Below are 22296 nucleotides of genomic sequence, written 5' to 3'. Positions count from 1 at the left end.
TTGTTTTCTAATTTTTTTTTAATATATATATCTTACTTTTAGGGTATTTTTAGAAATACTAAGTTTTCTTAAGAACCAACTCATATTATTGACACATAATCACAATAATAGGAAAAAGCTTACTTGTGAAGTGTTATAGAGAATTTTCATCCCATTGGCATCAATAAATGCTTTTCTTCCCAACTTGATATTTGTAACACTTTTTAAACTCTGTAAAATTCCTTTCCGAATGAGCATGTTTCTATGCCGACTGTCATGGCGGTGCCAATCTACATAAATTGTTAAAAGGACTTGAACATATCCTCTGTCTACAGCTCTCCTGGCATTTGTTTCTTTAACAAAAAAAAAATTGAGAAAGAATATTTTTTAAATGACCAAATAGTAGAAACCAAATTAAAAAATATAACCACACTATTGTAATGAATTGTTAAAATTCTTTTTATCAAAAAAATGGTAACCACATATTTAAACATTTTTATCTAACAAAATAAATATATCTTCCAGATAGTAAATTATGATATTTTCCAGAAACCTGCCCATATATTGTTTTGTGGTTAATAAATAATAGATATGTGTTTAATACAATTAGGGCTACAGCTTTTTAAATGTTAATACTAACAAAGGTTTCACGTATTTTAAAACAGGATTATACTGACTTTGTTTACAATAAATGGACTCTAAAAGACTTTAACTTACTAGCTGTGAAAATGGTTTTGTTAAAAGCCATTATCATGGTTGTAATTTCTATTACAAACTTTGTGTGCTTCCACTAAAATTAACTACATTGGATTGTAGCTGTTATTACAAACTTTGTGTTTCCATTGCAATTAATTGCTTTAATTATCCCAATTATATAAATACTAATGCTAAGTTAAAAATACTTGTAAAACTTTTTAGTAAATAAATACAAGAAGCATTATGTAATTAGGAGATAGTACTTTCTAATCATTAATTTTTAATGTAATGGAAAAAACATTAAAGGGTTTTTTTTATAAATGGTCAAATTTATTGGGATAGATTTTTAAAAATCCACAAATCTGACCTATTCTATTATTTTTAAAGTGTTAATATTTAAGATTATTAACCAAATGGGTGCATTTAACTAAGATGGCAGCAAAGGAATCCTATCACAGCAACATCTTAAACCACCCAGCATCACTGGGTGGGCCTATTATAAGAGCACAAAATAAAGTGGAATACAACCCATCTTAGGTTGTACAAAGAAATACCAATCCCTCCTGGCCAGTCTTGCTAAGTGGTTAAACTCTGACCTATGAACCTGGAGATCAGGGTTCAATTCCACTCAGGGCACATGCCCGCGTTGCAGGCTTGATCCCCAGTGGGAGACATGGAGGAGGCAGCTTTTCAACGATTCTCTCTCATCACTGATGTTTCTATCTCTCTCTCCCTCTCCCTTCTTCTCTGAAATCAATAAGAATAATTTTTAAAAAAAGGAAATACTAATCCCTTCCTAATCTGAATTTACCTATAAAATGACCCCCTGCCTCATGACATGGACACTAAGATAATGCAACAGTAAAGCTCCATTGTTTTTAGTTGCCTCAAAGAATTACTAGTGCTAATATACAGCTGAAACACAAGGTTTAAGACAGTGAAATCAACCTTACTGATGCCTTCTCAGAAATTATGCTCTTACATGAGGAAACTGGAAGAAACTCCCAGGGTGGGGAAGGGGTGGGGGTTCTTATTTAAAAGCTTTAAAACCTCTATTGCAGTGGTTCTCAATCTTCCTAATGCCGTGACTCTTCAATACAGTTCCTCATGTTATGGTGACCCACAATTTCATTGTTACAAATTGAACATAATTAAAGCATATGATTAATCACAAAAACAATATGTGTTTTCCGATGGTCTTAGGCGACCCCTGTGAAAGGGTCCTTCGACCCCCAAAGGTGTCACAACCCACAGGTTGAAAACCACTGCTCTATCATGATTAGAAGAGCTAGTTTTGCTAAAATTGTGGCTATGTGCAGTATCAGTTAAAGAGTTTTGACTAGCAATAAATAGTTTCATGTATTTTATTTTATTTTTATTTTTTTAATTTCTTTATTAAGTTATTACATATGTGTCCTTATTCCCACATTACCCCCAAGTTTCATGTATTTTAAATTCATATACACACTTTGTTTATTCCAGTTGGCATATATAATAGTAAGCCTTTAACTTACTAGCTATGAATATGAGTTTCTTAAAAAGACATTTATGGTCATTGTAACTCCTGTTCCAAACTATGTCTCCATTGCAATTCTCAATAGCCTAAATGGTATTTATGAGGAATATTGAAACTCTTTATTAACATTCAAATAAAACTAACTTGCCCATAACTCAAACACAGGTACTGAGTGACCCTAAAGAGAAGGGTACAGAGTAACCTGCAACTGAGCACAATTAAAACAGTTTAGTAAAGGGGGTTTTATTCATGTGTTCAGGACACTTAACTTATGATCAGCCTACATTTCTTCTCTCGTGACTTTAAATGCACTTAGGTTTCCCTGTACATGCAGCATCTGATCTATACCCCAGCGATGATAACTAAGCTGCCTGTCTTTCTGCACTGTGTATATACATTCTTTGCTTTATACTCTGTCAGGTTTATTACAATAGTTTAATTATACTTTTAAAGTAAATTACTGTCCCCACACAAAAGAAGTCAATAACTGAGAATGCTCCAAAACGCCATAGTACATTTAAAAATATGCCTCTAGCATATAATACTAACACCTAAGGTGATTTTTTTTTAATTTAATAAACCATTACTTTGCCAAATATCAGATTTACCAATTACTTATTTGTTACTATTCAAATAAAAATGGTCTACCCTTGATAGTTTGAGGGGAAAATAACATTAAAAGCCATCAATATAGCTTTTTGGGACTAAAATGTTATTATGGTTAAGTAAATGTAATTATGGTTAAGTAAATGTTAATAACACTAGCACCAATGGAAATATGGGTGCTAATGAAAATTATTATTTAAAATGGAGATACTGAGTATCTTGGTGAGAAGAAACATAACGTAGATAATCACTCTTCCCAGGCATCATAAGACACATTTACTCCAACGCCTCAGTTTTGAAGATAGAGTCATAGTTTGTCAATTAATTTAGTAAACTGTAAATTTACATCAGTAGCCATCTAGATTCATAGTAGACATAAAATTTCTAATAAAAGGGCTCTAAATTAAAATTATGTGTGCTATACATAGAGTAATTATTCAAGACAGTCTTCATAGTAAACATACTCAATACCATGTTAACTTTACTTTAAAAAAATGATACTTACATAATATTTACATATTAATTTCTTCTACTAACAGGGCTTTATGTTTATAGTAATCACGTAGAAAAAGGAAGTCAATGTATTTTAATAAATTATAGCTCAATAAACATAAATGACATTAGTTATGGCACATCCAACAACAGTACTAAAAGGTAAAATCAACTTTGACATTAAGTAATTATAAACCAGCTTTATAACTATAGACTAACTCTATATTTCCAGTTTAACACTGTAGATAAAATACTCAGAAAAATATTATCTAGAAGTTCTAGTATTTAAAAACTTACTTGATTTTAGCAATGCAGCAAGAGTGTCTAAAGCAACCCTGTCGACATGAGAAAACACAAACAACAACAAAACTAGTAACATTAATCTACAATAGTAAATTCATACAATTTTTTCAAATAAGTAATTATTATCTATTCCAAAAGCCATTCCTGTTATAGTCAATTACATATGGTGTTTTTCTGTATATATTTCTCCCTTAAGGTTAAAACTGAATACAGGAAGATTGAAATATCAACAGAAAAGGACCCAAAAAAATTTTTTAAGAAATAAAAAAAGGAGAACATTAACAATACCTAAGTTGTTATATCAGAGGTTAGATGAATTAAACCAGTTGAACCTGTATCTGATCCTAGCAGAATTCACACAAAAGCATTATTAAGACTCACAAAGAAATTAAAAACAAGTTTCACACAAATAGAGTTCATAACTATTAAATTCTATAGATATTTGTAGTTGTCTGACTATAAAATATTTTAGCCCTATCAAGCAATAATCCTAATATTTAAGGTAATAATAAATAAAAAATACTGGAACTAGAAGGTTGGGTAAGAGGAAGGAGGAGCCCCTTAACATTTTCCAGTCCTAAGGCACCAATGAGAATAATGAACCTAATTAATATCTCAAAAACTCTTACTGCCCATCAGAGAATGAAAAAATAGCCCCCAAAACTGAAGGTACTTACATTTTCTTTGCACATAAACACTCAGTTACCCACAGTAAAATCAGCTGCCATTAATCAGCTTTAAACATACACATAAATATTACTATGAAAACCTAAAATTCAAACAATTTTTTAAGGAAGAGTTACTGAAGAAATGGCACTTAATTTCAGTAGCTTTAAGAATATAAGGCTACATGTTACAGTTCCTCTTAGTAAGATTTAAACAATTATATTTGCATAAAAATATGTACACTGTTAAACTTACATATTTCACTCATCATTAAGCATTTGTTGAATGCCTACTAGATACCCACAAAAGCAGGTTCTTCATGGGTATAAAATTAGAAAAGAAATTTGTCTTCCACAGATAATTTTACAATCTAGCTAATGTAGTAAAATGTACACATCTGTGCAAAAGCTACTCAAGAAGTTAAAACCAAAAACAAAGCTGCATACATTAGTGGTAAAGGAGACAGAGCATGACCAGATGTGAGTAACGGTAAAGAACATAATTAATTAGAAGACTGAAGATGGATACTGGTTCATAGGAAAACCTGAAACAATAATCCCAAGGCCACAAACGAGAGAACCCATGTGATGATGGAGCAGAGTTTGAAATATTGCAGCTATAAGCTAAGGAGCACCCAGGATTGCCAGCAATCCACCAAAAGCTGGGGAGAAACAAGGAAGGATTATCCCCTAAAGGACTTAGAGGGACCACTGGCTCTGCTGACAGGTTGATGTTGGGCTTCTACCTCCAGAACTGCGAGACAATAAATTTCTGTTATTTTAAGCCACCAAATTTGTACCAGGTACTTGGTCACAACAGCCCTAGGAAACTAATACAATCACTTAGATGCAATCACTTGCAATGAATTCATAGGACTTTCCCATCTACAGCTAAGTCTTTATTCAAACTATAAAAATCATAGAGAACTTTAAAAAATAGCTTTTTCTCCCTGCAGACAGCTGTTTCCAACACATTTTAACCAAATCAAAGTGCTTCTGACAGTTTGCAATCCTTGACATTTATTCTTCAAGACTGACACAAATGGAACATGAGCCCCATTCTTTCTGACTCCATGCTTGTTCCACAGTTCCACTAGATTAAAAAAAAAATTATGAAGTTTGGTGCAAAGTTGTCTCAATACTTTTACCAACATGTTATTTAAATGGTATTTTTTTAAAACTTCAGTATAAAGAATTTTCTGAAATTTTACAGCAACACTTATAAGCCAGTAGGAATTTGTAATATAAAAATTACAAAAGAATTTTAGAATAGATTTTTTGAAATGCATAGTTTGTATTATGTTAATTGATTAGAACTCCTCAGTACCAATATTTTATTCTTCCTCACACACGTGTTTTTCCAATCTTCATATGTCACACACAATAATACAACCAGCAATGGCTTAGACAGCGGCCTGTGGCTTATCTATTTAGGAGCAGTAAATTAGGAAGAAAAACTTAACCCCCAGTATTCATGAAGTTACGTTAAGGTGGGGATCAATCCTTGCAGTAATCTCCAAACCTGTTGTAACTTGAAAAGACAGAGTTACAGTAACTTCTGGAGTTGCTTCCTTCTGGATTAACAGTACTTAAATCCAAAACATAAAGTTGGAAGAAAGGGAAATCCTAAAGGAAAGCAAGACCTTTCAAACATAAATAATATCCCTCAATCTTCTTCCATGAAATTCAGGGCATTGTGTAAGGAGAAGAAAAACTATGATACAAATGCTAGATGCTGAGATATCTTAATTAAGGGGGAGGGCCCTACGGTGATAAAGTGATCAAGATATACATGTTTGGTCAATGAGTGATTTTTCTTTTTAAAGTAAAAACAAAGCTTAAGATTTTGTTTTTCTTTTTAAAATACAAATAGAAAAGAATTAAGGGGTAATTTATGTAACAATACCCCTTTCTCAGAAGTTTAGACTCACTGATTTCTACATGGTTTTGGATATATTCCATGTTGTAGATCACAAAGATATTGTGAAATGCTTCTCCTAGGGACATTCTACATTAGAGTTGGTAACTTGGTTACAATAGAATAATGTAGACTGTAAGTAGATCAGAACCATTAGACAAAAGATAAATAATAAAATACTTTAAATATCAAGGGAGAAAATGGTATAGAAATTTAAAAATAAAGAATGTACTTTTAGTATTCACATGCACATTACCACATTTCCTACCTAAATTAATTACATTGCTTTAATAAAAGCATTGTGCTGATTGTAGGAATCATCTCATTAAATCCTCACACCAACCCTATGATGTACGTTCTAATATACCACCTTACAGACAGGAAACTGGGGCATAATAAGTTAGGTAACTTACTTTGTATCATGGAACCAGTACGCAAACCCATTCTGCCTACCTCCAGGGCCCACTCACTACACTACATCAAGTTGGTTTTACTAATTGTGACAAAATCATTGTCTTTGTCTTGTTACATTTCATCAGATGCTCTAAGATTGTATATGATCTTTGCACAAGTTTGTTAAGTTATCCCACCAAGTAATATTTAATAAATGATTATATGTGCAAGTAAGTTCTCATTTTCAAAAGAATACAAGCTAAAATATTTTACCTTTACTAAGAACGGGTAAGAAGACTGAAAATGTTCTGAATCTTGTTAGTAGAATTTAATCAAATAGTTAACGTGGACAAGTTCTACCTTATAAAAGAATCATAGCTAATAAAAACAGAAAGAATGAGAAAATTAGCAAAGTCAATGATCTGGACAATGTCATGAAATATTGCTAAATTACCAGGTGAAAAGTAGATGGATTACATCAACTCAATGATATTAAGTGATGTGAAATAGAGTCACTAGCACCAGCTATGAAACATTTTTTTATTGGAATAAAAAGAACCGAAATCTAATCAAGCCTCTAGCTCTATCAGTCTACATAAAATTCGAGGGATATACCTACATGTTTAAATGACCCCAGGATACAGTCATCTTAATCCACAATGCTGGGACATTCTATAAGACAGCACCCAGGTCCTTCAACAAATAACAAAACAGAACCAAAAAAAAATAGGGGGACTGTTATTGATTTCAAAGGATTGTAAGACATAGTAATCAAATAGAATGTATAGACTTTATTTGAATCCTGATTTGAACAAGCCAACTGCAAAAAAAAAAAAAAAAAAGATTTCTTAGATAATCAGAAAATATCAGTGGATATTAAGAAATTATTAATATTGTTGGGCAAAGAAATGATACTGTGGTAATACTAAAAGTAAAAAGCTCCGTGTCTGATAGCAATCACACAAAAGAATTTACAGAACAAATGTAAAGACTGATTTCTATTTTGAAATACTCTGAGGGTGGAGGCGGGGGGACAACTAGGAAGGGAAAGATGAAATAAAAATGACAGAATGTTGTTGAAACTGAATGATGGGTAGGCATATCAGGATTCATTATTCAATTCCTTCTATTTTTGAGTAGGTTTGGAAATTTCCTAAGTATAATGAGGAATAATGTGTGTACCTTGGTTGGATCCCAATTCAAACAAACCAACTGTAAAAGGGTATACTGAGACACCTGGAAAACCTTGAACACAGACTGAATTTTAGATTATATTAAGGAATTAATAATTTTGCTGAGTATGATTATAGTATAGTGGTCATTTTCTAAGTCCCTATTTAGTGGAGATATACTGAAGTTCTTAAGGGAAAAATTAGAAAATATCTGAGATTTGCTTACAGAAATTCATATGACATTTAGGATTTGCTTTAAAATAACCCAACAAAAATAAAGCGTGTAAGGAAATAAACAAAAATAGGTGGCAGAGTGCTGACAACTGCATATAATAAGTAATTAATATAACTATTCAAGACAATTAATTAGCTTACTATAATGTAAACTCTATGTATATTTGAAAAATTCCACGTAAAAAATTTTTTGAAGTATGACCTCTAATATGGCCTAAGAAAATACGGCTTTTTTTTTATTTTCTGAGGTTGAAAGACCTATAAATGTGTGTGTGTGTGTGTGTGTGTTTTTAAAGAATGACATTATTTTGAAAAAAAAAAGTATAAATTAAAAATATGTTCAGATAATTTTGAGAATGAATGACATGGTCATTAGAAAATTGAAAAATTGGTAGGGAATATAGTAGGCACTCAATAAATGTTTCTGAGTGAATGATACTCTATAAACCTTTTTTTCCTCTTATAGTATCTAGAAATTTTCAAAGTCTAAATTTCCATAACACTATATTCAATGAATTTAAAGTTTTCTAATTTTGATATATTTTTAAAATTAAACTTTATAGTAAAGAAAATCCTTATCATAATAAAATCACTATCTACAATTTAACTCTATTGTTCATTGTACAGATCAAGATGATGAGACCCAGAATAACAAAGGATATCTCTATTTACACTCAAAACATTTACCTACTTCATAAGACCCGAATTCTTCTTACTAAATGGTCCGATGGTTTTAAACATCAGTTCCACAACTCCATTTTTCCCTAAGGATACTGAATTCACAGCTGGGAGGGGAAGAAAAAATTTTAAATGATTTTAAAGATTCGGTAAGTAGGTGAAACATAGTCAAAATATATATTAATTGTTCAGTAAATATAACTCATGTTCCCTCATATAGTCCACCTTAGCCAATCACTTAAAGGTATAATTTTTTTTAATATATTTTATTGATTTTTTACAGAGAGGAAGGGAGAGAGACAGAGAGCTAGAAACATCGATGAGAGAGAAACATCGATCAGCTGCCTCCTGCACATCTCCCACTGGGGATGTGCCCGCAACCCAGGTACATGCCCTTGACCGGAATCGAACCCGGGACCCTTCAGTCCGCAGGCCAACGCTCTATCCACTGAGCCAAACCGGTTTCGGCAGGTATAATTTTTTTACTTTATTTTTAGGGGAAGTTGCAGGAAAATCTGAAAGAAGTTATAGAAAACAGTAAAATATTACTTCTAAAAAAAATACTTTTAAGTTGCTTCATTTGTTTCTTCAAAAACTCTACTAAATACCAGGTCATGGGGATTGAGAGACAAAAATAAGGAACAGTTTAGAGGAGAATGACAGTAACAGTAAACAAATCAATACTAAAGTACTTTTTAAATAGATGAAGAGTTACAGGCTATTTAGATCACAACAGTGAGGAGTCCCTAATTCTTAGTGAAACAGAAGGCATTTCTGGAGAAATGGATGTCTGGGCTTCGTCTCTTTTTTTTTTTCAATCCTCACCTGTGGATATTTTTCCATTGATTTTTAGAGAGAGTGGAAGAGAAAGGGAAAGACAAAAACATGGATGTGAGAGAAACACATCGATTGGTTGCCTCCTGCACGCACGCTGACCAGGGCCCAGGCCTGGGAGGAGCCTGCAACCAAAGTACATGCCCTTGACCAGAATCAAACCCGGGACCCTTTGGTCCACAGGCCGACACTCTATCCACTGAGCCAAACCAGCCAGGGCTCTGGACTCAGTCTTTACAAATGAGGAGGAGTTGGCTAGGATCAGAGTTGCAGTAAGGGGCGGAAGTAGCTGTGGAATATCTCTGGAGACAGAAACATAGATAGTCAATGAACACAATGGGTAAGAGCAGTTAAACATATAGTATCAGACAAAAGCATTCTAATGAGAAGATGAGCTGGGTAAAGCAAATTATGAAGGACCTTAAAAGTTGTTCATTCTTTCAACCATAGGGAATACCCCACACACACACAAAAAAAAACACAACAAACAAAAAAAAAACCACAATTATTGGAAAATAATAGATAAAAAAACAGTGTGTGTGAAATAGCACCATCAGATAGTAAATAGATAAAACATACATTTTAATAATCCTATATAATAAAAGCCTAATATGCTAAGTGTCCGGCCATTCAGTCATCCATTCAACCAATCAAAGCGTAATATGCTAATGATATGCTAAGGCTGCTCAAGCGCTCACTATGACGTGCACTGACCACCAGCAGGCATACGCTCCGACCAGCAGGTTAGCTTGCTGCTGGGGTCCAGCCGATCAGGACCGAGTAAGATGGGCTGGACACACCCTGGAGCCCTCCTGCGGTCCCTCCCCAGCTGGCCAACCTCCCACATCTTTCCCTGCCCCCAATCATGCACCAGTGGGGTCCCTCAGCCTGGCCTGCGCCCTCTCGCAATCCAGGACCCCTCAGGGGATGTCAGAGAGCTGGTTTCGACCCTATCCCACTCAATTCAGGACCTGCCCCGTGGTGGTCAGTGCACTCCCACAGGGGAAGCACCGCTCAGTCAGAAGCTGGGCTCACTGAGGGACCTCTCACTGAGGTGGCAGGAGCCTCTTCCACCTCCACGGCAGTGCTAAGTATGTCCTACTGTCGGCTTAGGACATCCCCCGAGGGCTCCCAGACTGCAAGAGGGCACAGGCCAGGCTGAAAGCTTCCCCCCCCCCCCCCAAGTGCACGAATTTCGTGCACTGGGCCTCTAGTGTATGGATAAAAGCTAGAAGAATGTACACTAAAAATTTTTATAATACAAATATGGTTGTTTTAAAATAAGATCTGCATTTTTAAATACAGGTCAGACCTCACAGCACACTGGGGAAGGTACATTTGAGAGACATCAGGAGGCTGCATGCTAGGTGACAGGTGATGAGGACCTGAATTAAACAGGTGTAGCAGGGGAAAGGTTCCACACAGAAGATGCAAACAAATTACCTAATCAGAAAAGTGTGCCTAACATTTTCAACTCTGAACAAATATTATTTTAAAGTTACAGATAAGCCATTTACTAGCCTTCTAGTGATTAATTCAATAAAATGCCACCAAAAATATAACTCCTAACGTTTTGTATGCTGATTTTAATTTCCTCTGCATCTGTTTAATATTCCATTATCCCTTCTAATTTTGTCTGTGCTGTCTTGCTTCTTCCTTAATTGCAGTATTCAGTGGTTTATTTTATTTATTTTTAATCCATCTGTTTTATTTTTTTGGATCAGCTGGGGTTTTTTTATTTTCTACGTGTGTGGTTTTTTTTCCCTTTACTATTTCATTCCTCTTCTTTTCTTGTATTTTTGCTCTGTTCCTAACTTTTTTGGTTAGATATCCAATTCATTCATTTCTTTATGTTCTTTTTAATTATATAAGTGTTAATTAAGTGTTCAGAACTAGATTCCTCTGAACCCACCTTTAGCCGTATTGTCAAAGCAGAGATACACACACATTATACATAAATATGTACATATGTATAAATACACACACCTACATATGCAGACACATATCTACCACTTTATTTTGCAGTAATACTCTACAAGAACATGTGCTCTATAATTTCAATTTCAGATGTTTTATTAACCACCCTAATTTCTAATCAAGAAATAGAAAAAACCTTATGGGTTTGGGATCTAATATGAGTGAGAAGGAGAAAGAGAGACAGAGACAGAGACAGAGAGGGAGGGAGGGAGGGAGGGAGGGAGGAAGACAGGAGAGATACTTCATCTGAGGTTATCTCTTGGTAATCCCTCTTCTTTCCAGTTTCCTCAGGGGCTCCCTTACTACTAATTTGCTGTTCTGCTACTTCCCTACTGACTTCAAAGGTAATTAGCTCCAGGTGACTGACTATGCTACCACTTGCCTTCCTTCTCAGCTTTCCTCTCATCTGTGAAAACCCAAATAGGCAGGCAGTTGTTCCAGCTGCCAATACCCTCACATTCTTCCACATATTTCCCACGAGCTGCCTACTCCTCCCCCTCACTACAAGCTTTTACAAATTGGAGGAATTCATGACAATTCTCAAGATTTTGCCAATTCTCCTTCTTACCCTATATCACTTCTGTGGCGGCGCAGGTAGGCATTATAAAAAGCCGTATTAAATATTCTCTTACCTTGTCCACAAATTTTAGAGAGTTATGGAGTTAAGGTACTTTTACATTTTCATTTTCTGTAACTTCAAAACACTGAGTTTACTAAAAACTACTCTGAAATACTCACAGTTTGCAGAATATACTCGTAAAAGCTGAAGACAAGGCAAAACCAAGCGATGATTCTGCAAATTCTGTTTGACCAAGTTCAGGGTTATATTCAGAGTTCCATTAATTCTAGCTTTCACTCCAAATTTTTTGTCTGTTTATAAAAAATTAACACAATGTATTTATATGTAACTTTGAGTGAAATAAAAATGGCATAAAGCAATGAAATTTTAAAAACTTATATGATGAATTTATATTACAAATGTAAAGTTGACCTGAAATATCTAAAATTATAATCATTTTCTTGTATGATTTTAAAAGTACTCCTTATATGCCCTAGCCCAGTGGTCGGCAAACTGCGGCTCGCGAGCCACATGCGGCTCTTTGGCCCCTTGAGTGTGGCCACGAAGTTTCAATCGCACTGTATGTGCGTGCCCTCACGTGGTATTTTGTGGAAGAGCCACACTCAAGGGGCTGCAGTTTGCCGACCACTGCCCTAGCCAGTTTGGCTCAGTGGACAGAGTGCCGGCCTGTGGACCAAAAGGTCCCAGGTTCAATTCCGGTCAAGGACATGCATCTTGGTTGCAGATTCCCTGACCCTGGTCGGGGCTCATGCAGGAGGTAAACAATCGATGTGTTTTTCTCACATTGATGTTTCTCTCTGTCTTTCCTTCTCTTTTTCACTCTCTTTCAAAATCAATGGAAAAATATCCTCAGGTGAGGATTAAAAAAAAAAAGTATGTACTCCTTATAACCCTGGCCGGTTTTGCTCGGTGATTAGAGCATCGCCCCGTGCACCAAAGGGTCACAGGTTCGATTCCCAGTCAAGGTATATACGCATACATACATACTCTTTAGAACAAGCATTTAATCAAATACTTCAAAGTGTAAAACCTATGTGCATGTCATAAGACAATGGGAGAACTCAGAAATCATTATCTGAAAAGTTTAGGGGATCATTTTCATCTCTGTGCAGATAGACAACTATAAACTGAAATTAGGTTCTATTCAAAGGATTACTTTTTTTATTAACCTAAGTCAGCTTCTTTGTTTCACATTGTGTTTTCTCAATTTTTATAATACTTTGCATGCCTTGTCCCAATAATCAATCTTACAACTTTTTATCATACACACACACCAAGAGACACTTGTGATTTTGACATATTTTTCTTCTTTTTCCCACCACATGCAATGCAGTTCCTCATGAATTTATCAGGATCCTCAATTCTTTCAGGTCACTAATTGGGTTTGGAAAGCATTCCATGGCTTAAGACCAAGAAAAAGGGTAGCATTCCAGATTTAAAATTTTACCAGCATCAAGGCACAGAGAAGCCATGTCACAAAGATGCTTCTAGGTTTGATAATCATACAAGTGAAATCCTTACCTTTTGGTCCGATCTTTGCAAGAATAGAATGAATCTGCACCATTAACTCCTCATTTGGGGGAGATTCTTTGCTGGCATTCATAAGTAACTGTAACAATATTTGTGAACCACCTTTGGCAACTAAGAAACTAGCTCTTCGACCTCCACCTAAAAGAAAAAAATTTTTTATTTGTTTAAACAGCAAATCTTCCCATAACATATCAAATATCACAACTTTTAGCATTCAAAAAATAAAGTGAAGACTTCTGAAATAAAAAAAAACATCAAAATCAAATTTTGTTTTATTTCATTTGTTTTATTTAGAAAACAGTGCAGAGAGTAAATACAAGTGATGCCAAAATTCTATGTTCGGGGCTCTAGTTTAAGGAATACTGGAAAATAACAAAAACAAAGCAACAAGAATAGGACATATCAGTTTCCAAATTCCAATACTAAAAACAAAGCAACAACAAAAGAGTATAACATACCAGTTTCCAAATTCCAATACTCAGAATAGCCTCTATATGAGTATCAGAAAATTCCTCATAAAGTACACATGCCACATTATTGATCACTATTTACAAACAGAAATTAGACCAAAAAAAAAAAAAACAAACAAACTTACCAGCTGACACCAGCTCAACAAGAATGCTTAAGATATTAAGTGTAGTTTGAAGATCTTTCGTGTTCTGAAATAAATAGTTTATTTGCTTTATTAAACCATTGTAAATCTGTAATTCCCAAATTTTTTCTATTCCTGTTGGGAACTATCTATATTTTACAGATGACCTTTCCAATGTCTCTAAGAACAAATGTAATGAGGTTTCCACTATTCTCACTTATCACTTCAGTCTCTTCTTGCCCTTAAGAATTTTTACAAATAATCGGTGCTATTACTTTCTTAGTATCAATATTATTACAAGAGGAATTAATTTGGTATTTGAATTCATCATGATCTACCTAACAGACAATAAAAATAAATGAATCAAAATATAAAGGCACTACAATGTATATATGGCAACTACCCAGTCACCTAGCTCACTCAGAAGGCAACTACATTAGCAGTTCCATGTATCCAGCCAAAGATAATATGCAGATATTTTTTTAAAAATCCATGTAAATATACGTGTACACAGATTTATTCCTCCAAATAGCACTGCCCTATATAGATATTGTTTTGTACACTGATATTTTTACATATCAATAAATAGTTTCTTCATCTTTTTAAGGGTTACAGAAAGTATTCCACTATATATGGCTAAACCATTGTTTATGTAACCAATCACCTATCAGTGAGATATTTTTTCCCAATGAGATTTTTAACAATCTTTTGTTATTAAAAAATTGCAAAAGACATATGTAATACTTTCAACAACAAAGATGTAAAAGCAAAAAATAAATAAATAAATAACGTTATTTGGCATTAAAAAATTGCAACAAAAACTATGTATATTTACATGGAATCAATTATAGCTATATGTAGGATAAATTCCTGGAATTTCTGGGTCAAAGAATATGAGTATTTTGATGAATATAACTACATAGTAAACTGCTCTTCACCAGCAATGGACAAGACTAACTATTTCCCAAAGTCTGGACAACCAATCTAATTTTTTAAAAAAGTTTAAATATTACACATGGTTACATTTCTCTTATTAAAAGCAATGGCTGGCCCGGCCTGCATGGCTCAGTGGTTGAACATCGATCTATGAACCAGGAGGTCATGGTTCAATTCCCAGTGGGGGCATATGCCTGGGGTTGCAGGCTCAATCCCTAGTAGGGGGCATGCAGTAGGCAACCAATCAATGATTCTCTCTCATCATTGATGTTTCTATCTCTATCTCCCTCTCCCATCCTCTCTGAAATGAATAAATAAATATATATATATAAATGACTGAATGGATACAAAAAAAACAGACACACAGAGCAGAAGCATGGCCTATTCAAGGAACCACCACACCCCCAACGTGGAGAATTTTACAGTGTTATACAGAGGAATCTCAGAATTATTGTGCACCAGTAACTGGCATGGGACTCTTATTCTTCCTCTTTCCAAAAGGAAATGAGTGTCTCCACTTCATATTTTAGCTCACAGACTGATAGAACCAAAAAGCTCCATCCAGACCAGATGGAGGACTGTACATAACCAGAGACCCTTGTTTTAGCATTGGAGGTATTAACTGCACCACTGTTTCATTAGGGTAGAATCTGGAATGAGAGGGACAGATGTTTGTTAAAGAGAAGAATGGATTGTGTTCAGCAAACTGATTTCATCGTCTTCCTAGGTACAGAGCTACACCATATTTCCCAGCCCTTTTGTAATCGAGTTTGAGCCATGTGACTGAGCTCAGGCTATTAGAACCTGAGTGGAAGTTGCACTGCTATCTTTAGGCCTTATCTAGACAAGCTCCCAAATGTAATTCATCACCTCCCACCTCTGCTGACCTCAATAATTTGTGACATGAGCAAATAGGGAGAAAAAACAATGATGCTCTATCTCAAGTGCAATTTGTGTTTCTTTTTCTGGGAACGGTCTGTTCATAACCTTTACACATTTTTCTATTGGATAGACTTCTTCCCTTACGAATCTGTGGAAGTTCTTTATATGTTAAAGAAATTATATGAGTTGAAATATTTTTTCTTCAGTTTGCCAAGTGTCTATAATGTTTTTTCCCAACGCATTTTTGTTAATATAGTTGAATTTATCAATCTTTTCTTTTATGGCTCCTGTGTTTTTTTTTCATACTTAGAAAAGCCTTCCCTGCGCTAAGATTATTAAAAATTCTTCTCATTACTTCCTCGAGTATTCTGGTTTTCTTTTCCATGCTTAAATATTTGCTTGCTATGGAATTTATTTTGGTGTAGGAAGTAAGGATCTAACATTATACTCTTCTGCATGGCTACCAATTTGTCCCAGTTCCACTTATTAAGCAATCCCCCTACCCCTCACTGATCTGAAATGCTACCATTGATTAAGTAGTACTATATTCCCATAAGCATTTTTAACTTAGTGTGGATTTTTCTATTCTATTCCACTGATGTCTATTTAGTTCCCACCCACACTTTCTAAACTACCTGAATTACTGAAGTTTCTAATGTTCTCTGATATTTGGTGGGGCTAGTCCTTTCTCATTTATTTTTCAGAAATATCCTTTCTATTCTTGCTTATTTTCCCACTGAACTATAGAAAAAAAAGTTAGTATTTTATCAAGATTGCTTTAAACTGACAAATCAATTTAGAATAAAATAACAACTTTATGTCATTTTTGACAGGAAGTAATTCCTATCAAAAAACATAAAATCACACCCTGTTCTTTTTTTTCCAGCTATTTTGAAATATAATTTGATATATAACATTATGTAAGTTCAAGGTATACAATGGCACTTACCCTTTGTTCTTAATAAAATATAAAATAATGATTCTGAATATATCCAGCTAATCCACCCAAAACTTTCACTTTGGCATGGAAATTTAATTATTATCAAGATAATATAGTTATCCAACCAATATATGTAGTAAACTAAATCACAAATATATATCAGCTGACATAACACAATAAATTAGGATTTCCAATGCCAATCATTTATATTAAGCTAGACTTATTTCCAGCTAATGCTTTAATTTCTATTACCAATTAGAATGGCATGTAAAGATTTAAAATGTGGTTATCATTATCATAGGGAAATATACTTAGAGGTTTACCTAATATATATTAGAATGTTTATATCACCATCCCAAATGTTAATCTAAAACATAAAACAAACTTCTATTCACTGGTTTTACCTCTAGGATAAAAATTTTATACTTCCTATACTATTTTTCTTCAGTACTGATTGATACTAATAGTTACATAATTAAAGCCTGCAAATACTTTACCTCTAATGTTGAGAGCAGAACTTCCATTCCTGTAGAACCTTTGGCTGTCATTTCTCTCCTTATTTTTTCTGAAAAGTGAAAAAATATATATCTTCTAAAACATTTTAAAAATTATATATCGTTTTATTATACAGCTAACATAGAATAAACAAGTACCCATTGGTTCGGTAAACATTCTAAATCGGTTTTACATGATTTCCCTCTGATGCTGCTAATTCTACTCTCTGTAGACTTTCCTTGCCCTTCAGCACAGCTCCTAGTAGGGACTAGGTGAATCCCTGTCTGTCCATCTGTAATCTTAAAATCATTATCATAGTACAGGCACCAGAACTGGAGGTGAGGAGGGAGTGGTAATGGAAGACCTCTTTATCATCTTTATGACCAGAACTAGAAAATATTTAATCAAATTTGTGAAAATAGAAACCTAGTACCATTTTTAAAATGGGGTTTTTTTATATATTTTTATTGATTTCAGAGAGAAAGGGAGAGGGAGAGAGAGATAGAAACATCAATGAGAGAGAATCATAGATCAGCTGCCTGCTACAAGCCTCCGACTGGGGATCGAGCCCACAACCCAGGCAAATGCCCTTGACTGGAATCGAACCTGCGACCCTTCAGTCTGCAGGCCAATACTCTATCCATTGAGCCAAACAGCTAGGGCCATTTTAAATGTTAAATATTAAGGTGGCTGCAGGTTCACCTTTATTTGAAAAAAGAAAAATCAGGTTTGCTGTGTGTGTGTATGTTTTAAATCAAGTACAGGTTTTAGAATCTTTTTTAGCATCTATTGAGATAATCACATGGGTTTTATTTGACCTGTTCAAACAATATTATAGGATATATTTCCTAATATTAAAACATTTCACATTCCTGTAATAAGTGCACTTTAGCAATGATATTCATCTTTCAATGTATAATTAGACTTATTTCACTAATATTTTATTTGGGACCATGCTAATAACCAATGTTCTCTACTACCTGACATCTTTTGTCAATATTCTAGTACAAGTAGCATTGGAATTAGGTATTACTTGAAAATTGATGGGGGGGAGGGGAGGGCGGGATTCATCCATACGGAATATCATAATCATTTCTTAGAAACAATGCTTTGAAAATTAATTTATTTCACAGCTATTCCACTTTCTACTTCTTGGGTCTATTTGAGAAAGTTCAATTTTTACGGAAAATCATTTATCAAAATTTTAAACATTCTTAGCCTCCTCTGGTTAAAGAATTTAAAAAGCATTCCCAAAACAAGAGGTTAAAGCTCACCTTGACTTTGAGCCAGATGGAGAATTTTTGATGTAACATATCTGGCAGTATCTGATTCCGTAGGTTCAGTACTGATCTTCTCCAGCTGAGCGAGGAGTCCGACAACCCGAGAGTTATTGGTAAGGCTAAAAAGAATGTTACTTTATATTAGGGCACAGCAAGATCACTGTTTTTACACTAAGTGAAATGGGAAGTTTCAAGCAGAAGAGTAATGCCCTCTGGCATGCCTTTATTAAACAATTGCACACAACACATCTGTAAGTTTTATCTCTTGGGTGATTGGTGCAGGTGTTCATTATATTATGCTCTATACTTTCTGGTTTTCAGAAATATTTCATTTTTTAAATAAAATTCTGTAGTGAGAAAAATAAATTACATGTTTAAGTTTTTATATATTTTCTTTTTCCTTCCAATATTGCAGAAGAGATAAGTGATTCCTTAAAACTTACCATAAATCTGAATGAGCAAAAACATTAACATCATGAAAAATTCCAAACATGAGCAAAAGAAGACAAAATAGGACAATGAACCATCATGTACCTATCACCCAGCTTCAAGAATTATCAATTCATGGACCATCTTATTTCACACATGCTTACTTGCAAGCACACACATCCATTGGCTAATTGTGAAGCAAATCTCAGATCATTTCCTATGGCATTAGTTATCTGTTTTCTAAAGTAAGAACTCTTTAGAATATATATAACTATAATAGCACTACTATACCAAAAACAATAACAATAATCCTTTAACATCAACATCTAATTTCCCAAGTTCAAATTTCCCAAATTCATATTCTCTCTCATTTTCTTTAACAGTAAGTTAATTTGTACAAACCACCAGAGACTGAATTCAGAAGAAGAAAAGAAAATCCACCTGTCTTCCATTAAGTCAAACATTAAGTTTTCAAAAATGTAATAAATCACCCTGACTGGTTTGGCTCAGTGGATAGAGCATCGGCCTGCAGACTCAAGAGTCCCAGGTTCGATTCTGGTCAAGGGCATGTACCTTGGTTTCGGGCACATCCCCAGTAGGGGGTGTACAGGAGGCAGCTGATCGATGCTTCTCTCTCATCGATGTTTCTAACTCTATATCCCTCTCCCTTCCTCTCTATAAAAAATCAATAAAATATATTTTTTTAAATGTAATAAATCAATAGCACTCTTCTTACTATATTTTGAAAACATAGTTATTTTAACATAAAATGTTATTGTGTCATTATGCATTGAGTTTATTATTTTTAAATGGATAATTTTTAATTCCTCAGTTTTAATTTATAATATGGTAAATATCAATAGATTAAGAAATCCACCTCAACAAAAACTTTTTGGAGTCTTCATTCACTTAAGAGTACAAAGAGATTCATTGAGCCAAACCTGTTCTTTTTGAGAGCTCTAGTTCTTTGTGGTGAGAAATTACACTAAGATACCACAGTGTTTCATACTAGGGAAAATACATCTTTAAGAGAAATTTGCATTATGGAGACCAAAATTCAGAAACTTACTAATTGAGTGTGTTTTCCTAATTTTATTCAATTATTTTCATGTGTAAATATTTTTAGTAGCTAATAAGACATCTATTTAAAAAATTCAAAAACATACAAAAACACACTAAGCATAACACACAGTCTATTCCATTCCAAATTAAGAGTTTGTTTTGTCAGTAATTCTTAAAATTTTAAATTAAATTGTACCACTATAAAAAATAAAACTTTTGCCCTAGCCAGTTTGGCTCAGTGAATAAAGCGTCGGCCTGCAGACTGAAAGGTCCCAAGTTCAATTTCAGTCAAGGGCACGTACCTCGGTTGCAGGTTCCTCCCCAGCCCAGGACCTGGTCTGGGCTTGTGCAGGAGACAACCAATCTATGTGTTTCTCTCACATCAATGTTTCTCTCTGTCTTTCCCTCTCTCTAAAAATCAATGGGAAAATATCAAGTGAGGATTTTAAAAAAATAATAATAAAATAAAACTTTCATTTCAAATGATGGATGGTGAATGAATTTATTTTTTGAAGGAAGGAAAGAAAAAAAATTAAAATTCAGAACATGGGCATCCCCCTTTCTGTACTTTTTTCATCTACAGAATGAAAACTGAACAAAATATTCTAAGCCACTACTGGCTCAGCTCCAAAATTTAAGACTGTTGACACTAATGTTGGGAGAATCATAGGGTGAACACCAGAGGGCAGCTATACCATTTGAATAATTTTTAGACTTTACTAAAACACACACACACACACAATTATATAGCTTTTCAATGAACAAAGCAGAGAATTTTTAAATAAAGAGATGTATCTTCGCTGTCTTCCTCTACTTTTTTAGATAAATCAAAATGAGGCTAAGACCAACCTTCAGAGTTACCATTTACAATTCTAACTAGAGGTCCCTCAGCCTGGCCTGCGGGGATCAGCAGAAACTGGCTCTCTGACATCCCCAAAGGGTACTGGATTGCAAAAGGGCAGTTCTCAAGTGACACACCCTGGAATCGGGCTCCCTCCTCTCTGGTTTCAAGTGCGTCACCCAAGAACCATAGCTGCCAAGTCATCGCAGCTCGGCAGCTCCTGCGTTAAGCATCTGCCCCCTGGTGGTCAGGGCGCATCATACCTACTGGTCAGAGCGTCTGTCCCCTGGTGGTCATTGCGCATCATAGCTACCAGCCGGACAGTCGCTTAGGCTTTTATATAGAGAGAATAGATTATTTTATAGTGAGAAAAATCAAAATCCCAGCAAGCTACTGTGTAGAAATGTCAAACTGATGCAAAATTCCTATGGAAATGCAAAGGAACCTAAAATACGACAAACTTTGGGGAAAAAAAGAACTAAGTTGGCCGACCAACACTAATTTCGAGATTCATTATAAAGTTATAGTTATCAAGGCAGTGAGGTATCCTCACTATGATAAACATCTAGATCAAGGGGAAAAAACAGAGTCCAAACCAGACCCACACATAAATGGACAACTAATTTTTGACAAAGGTACCAAGACAATTCAATGGAGAAAGCAAAGTGATTCTAAAAATGGTGCTGGTCCATATGCCAAAAAGAACTTCTACATACCTCACACCATAAATAAAGTTTAACTCAGAATGGAGCACAGGCTTAAATGTTAAAATTATAAAACTTCTATAAGAAAACATAGATAATCTAACATAGGTTATGCATATATTTCTTATCTACAGCTCTAAAAGCATCCTATATAATGAAAGCATAGTATGCAAATTGTCCCCTCAACCGAGAGTTATCCAGGAGTTTGACCAGGGGGCGGGGCCAGCCGGGGGGGAGGGAGGGAGGCCCCGGCCAGCAGCTGGCAGCCACTAGGGACCCTACCAGTGCACGAATTTGGTGCACTGGGCCTCTAGTTATCTATAAAAGAACAAATAAACAAAATGGACATCACCTAAATTTAAAAACTTCTGATCTTTTAAAAGACACTCTTTAGAATATGAAAAGACTGGAAGAAAATGTCTGCAAATCTATTAAAGGAATTGTATGTATAATAAATAGAAAATTTCACCCAGCTGGTGTGGCTCAGTGGTTGAGCATTGACCAGGGAACCAAGAGATCAAGGTTCAATTCTAGTCAGGGCTCGTGCCTGGGTTGCAGGCTC

General features: G+C 34.7%; 1 protein-coding gene across 5 annotated transcripts in view; it reads right to left on the bottom strand.

Annotated features, from left to right (window-relative positions):
- The window catches only part of AGTPBP1 (ATP/GTP binding carboxypeptidase 1), a 107389-nt gene that overhangs the window by 59941 nt on the left and 25152 nt on the right, over positions 1–22296 (bottom strand). For 3 of the 5 annotated variants that reach the window (XM_070431412.1, XM_070431414.1, XM_070431413.1), the window contains exons 3-10: positions 18693–18817; positions 17421–17488; positions 14169–14232; positions 13565–13711; positions 12202–12333; positions 8666–8759; positions 3587–3624; positions 124–332 (exon numbers count right to left, since the gene is read on the bottom strand). In XM_070431412.1, coding sequence (XP_070287513.1) covers positions 124–332; positions 3587–3624; positions 8666–8759; positions 12202–12333; positions 13565–13711; positions 14169–14232; positions 17421–17488; positions 18693–18817 — 877 coding nt within the window. Of the gene's footprint in view, positions 1–123; positions 333–3586; positions 3625–7187; positions 7262–8661; positions 8760–12201; positions 12334–13564; positions 13712–14168; positions 14233–17420; positions 17489–18692; positions 18818–22296 lie in introns of those variants that run through there. The other 2 variants (XM_070431415.1, XM_070431416.1) reach the window with 2 other exon arrangements.

Source organism: Myotis yumanensis, unplaced genomic scaffold (assembly GCF_028538775.1).
Source record: "Myotis yumanensis isolate MYYU_CA2020_CCGP unplaced genomic scaffold, mMyoYum1.0.hap1 SCAF_12, whole genome shotgun sequence".
In the NCBI taxonomy this organism is placed as follows: Eukaryota; Metazoa; Chordata; class Mammalia; order Chiroptera; family Vespertilionidae; genus Myotis; species Myotis yumanensis.
Note: the sequence above shows the minus strand (reverse complement) of the source record. Positions and strands in the feature narration are given on the sequence as shown.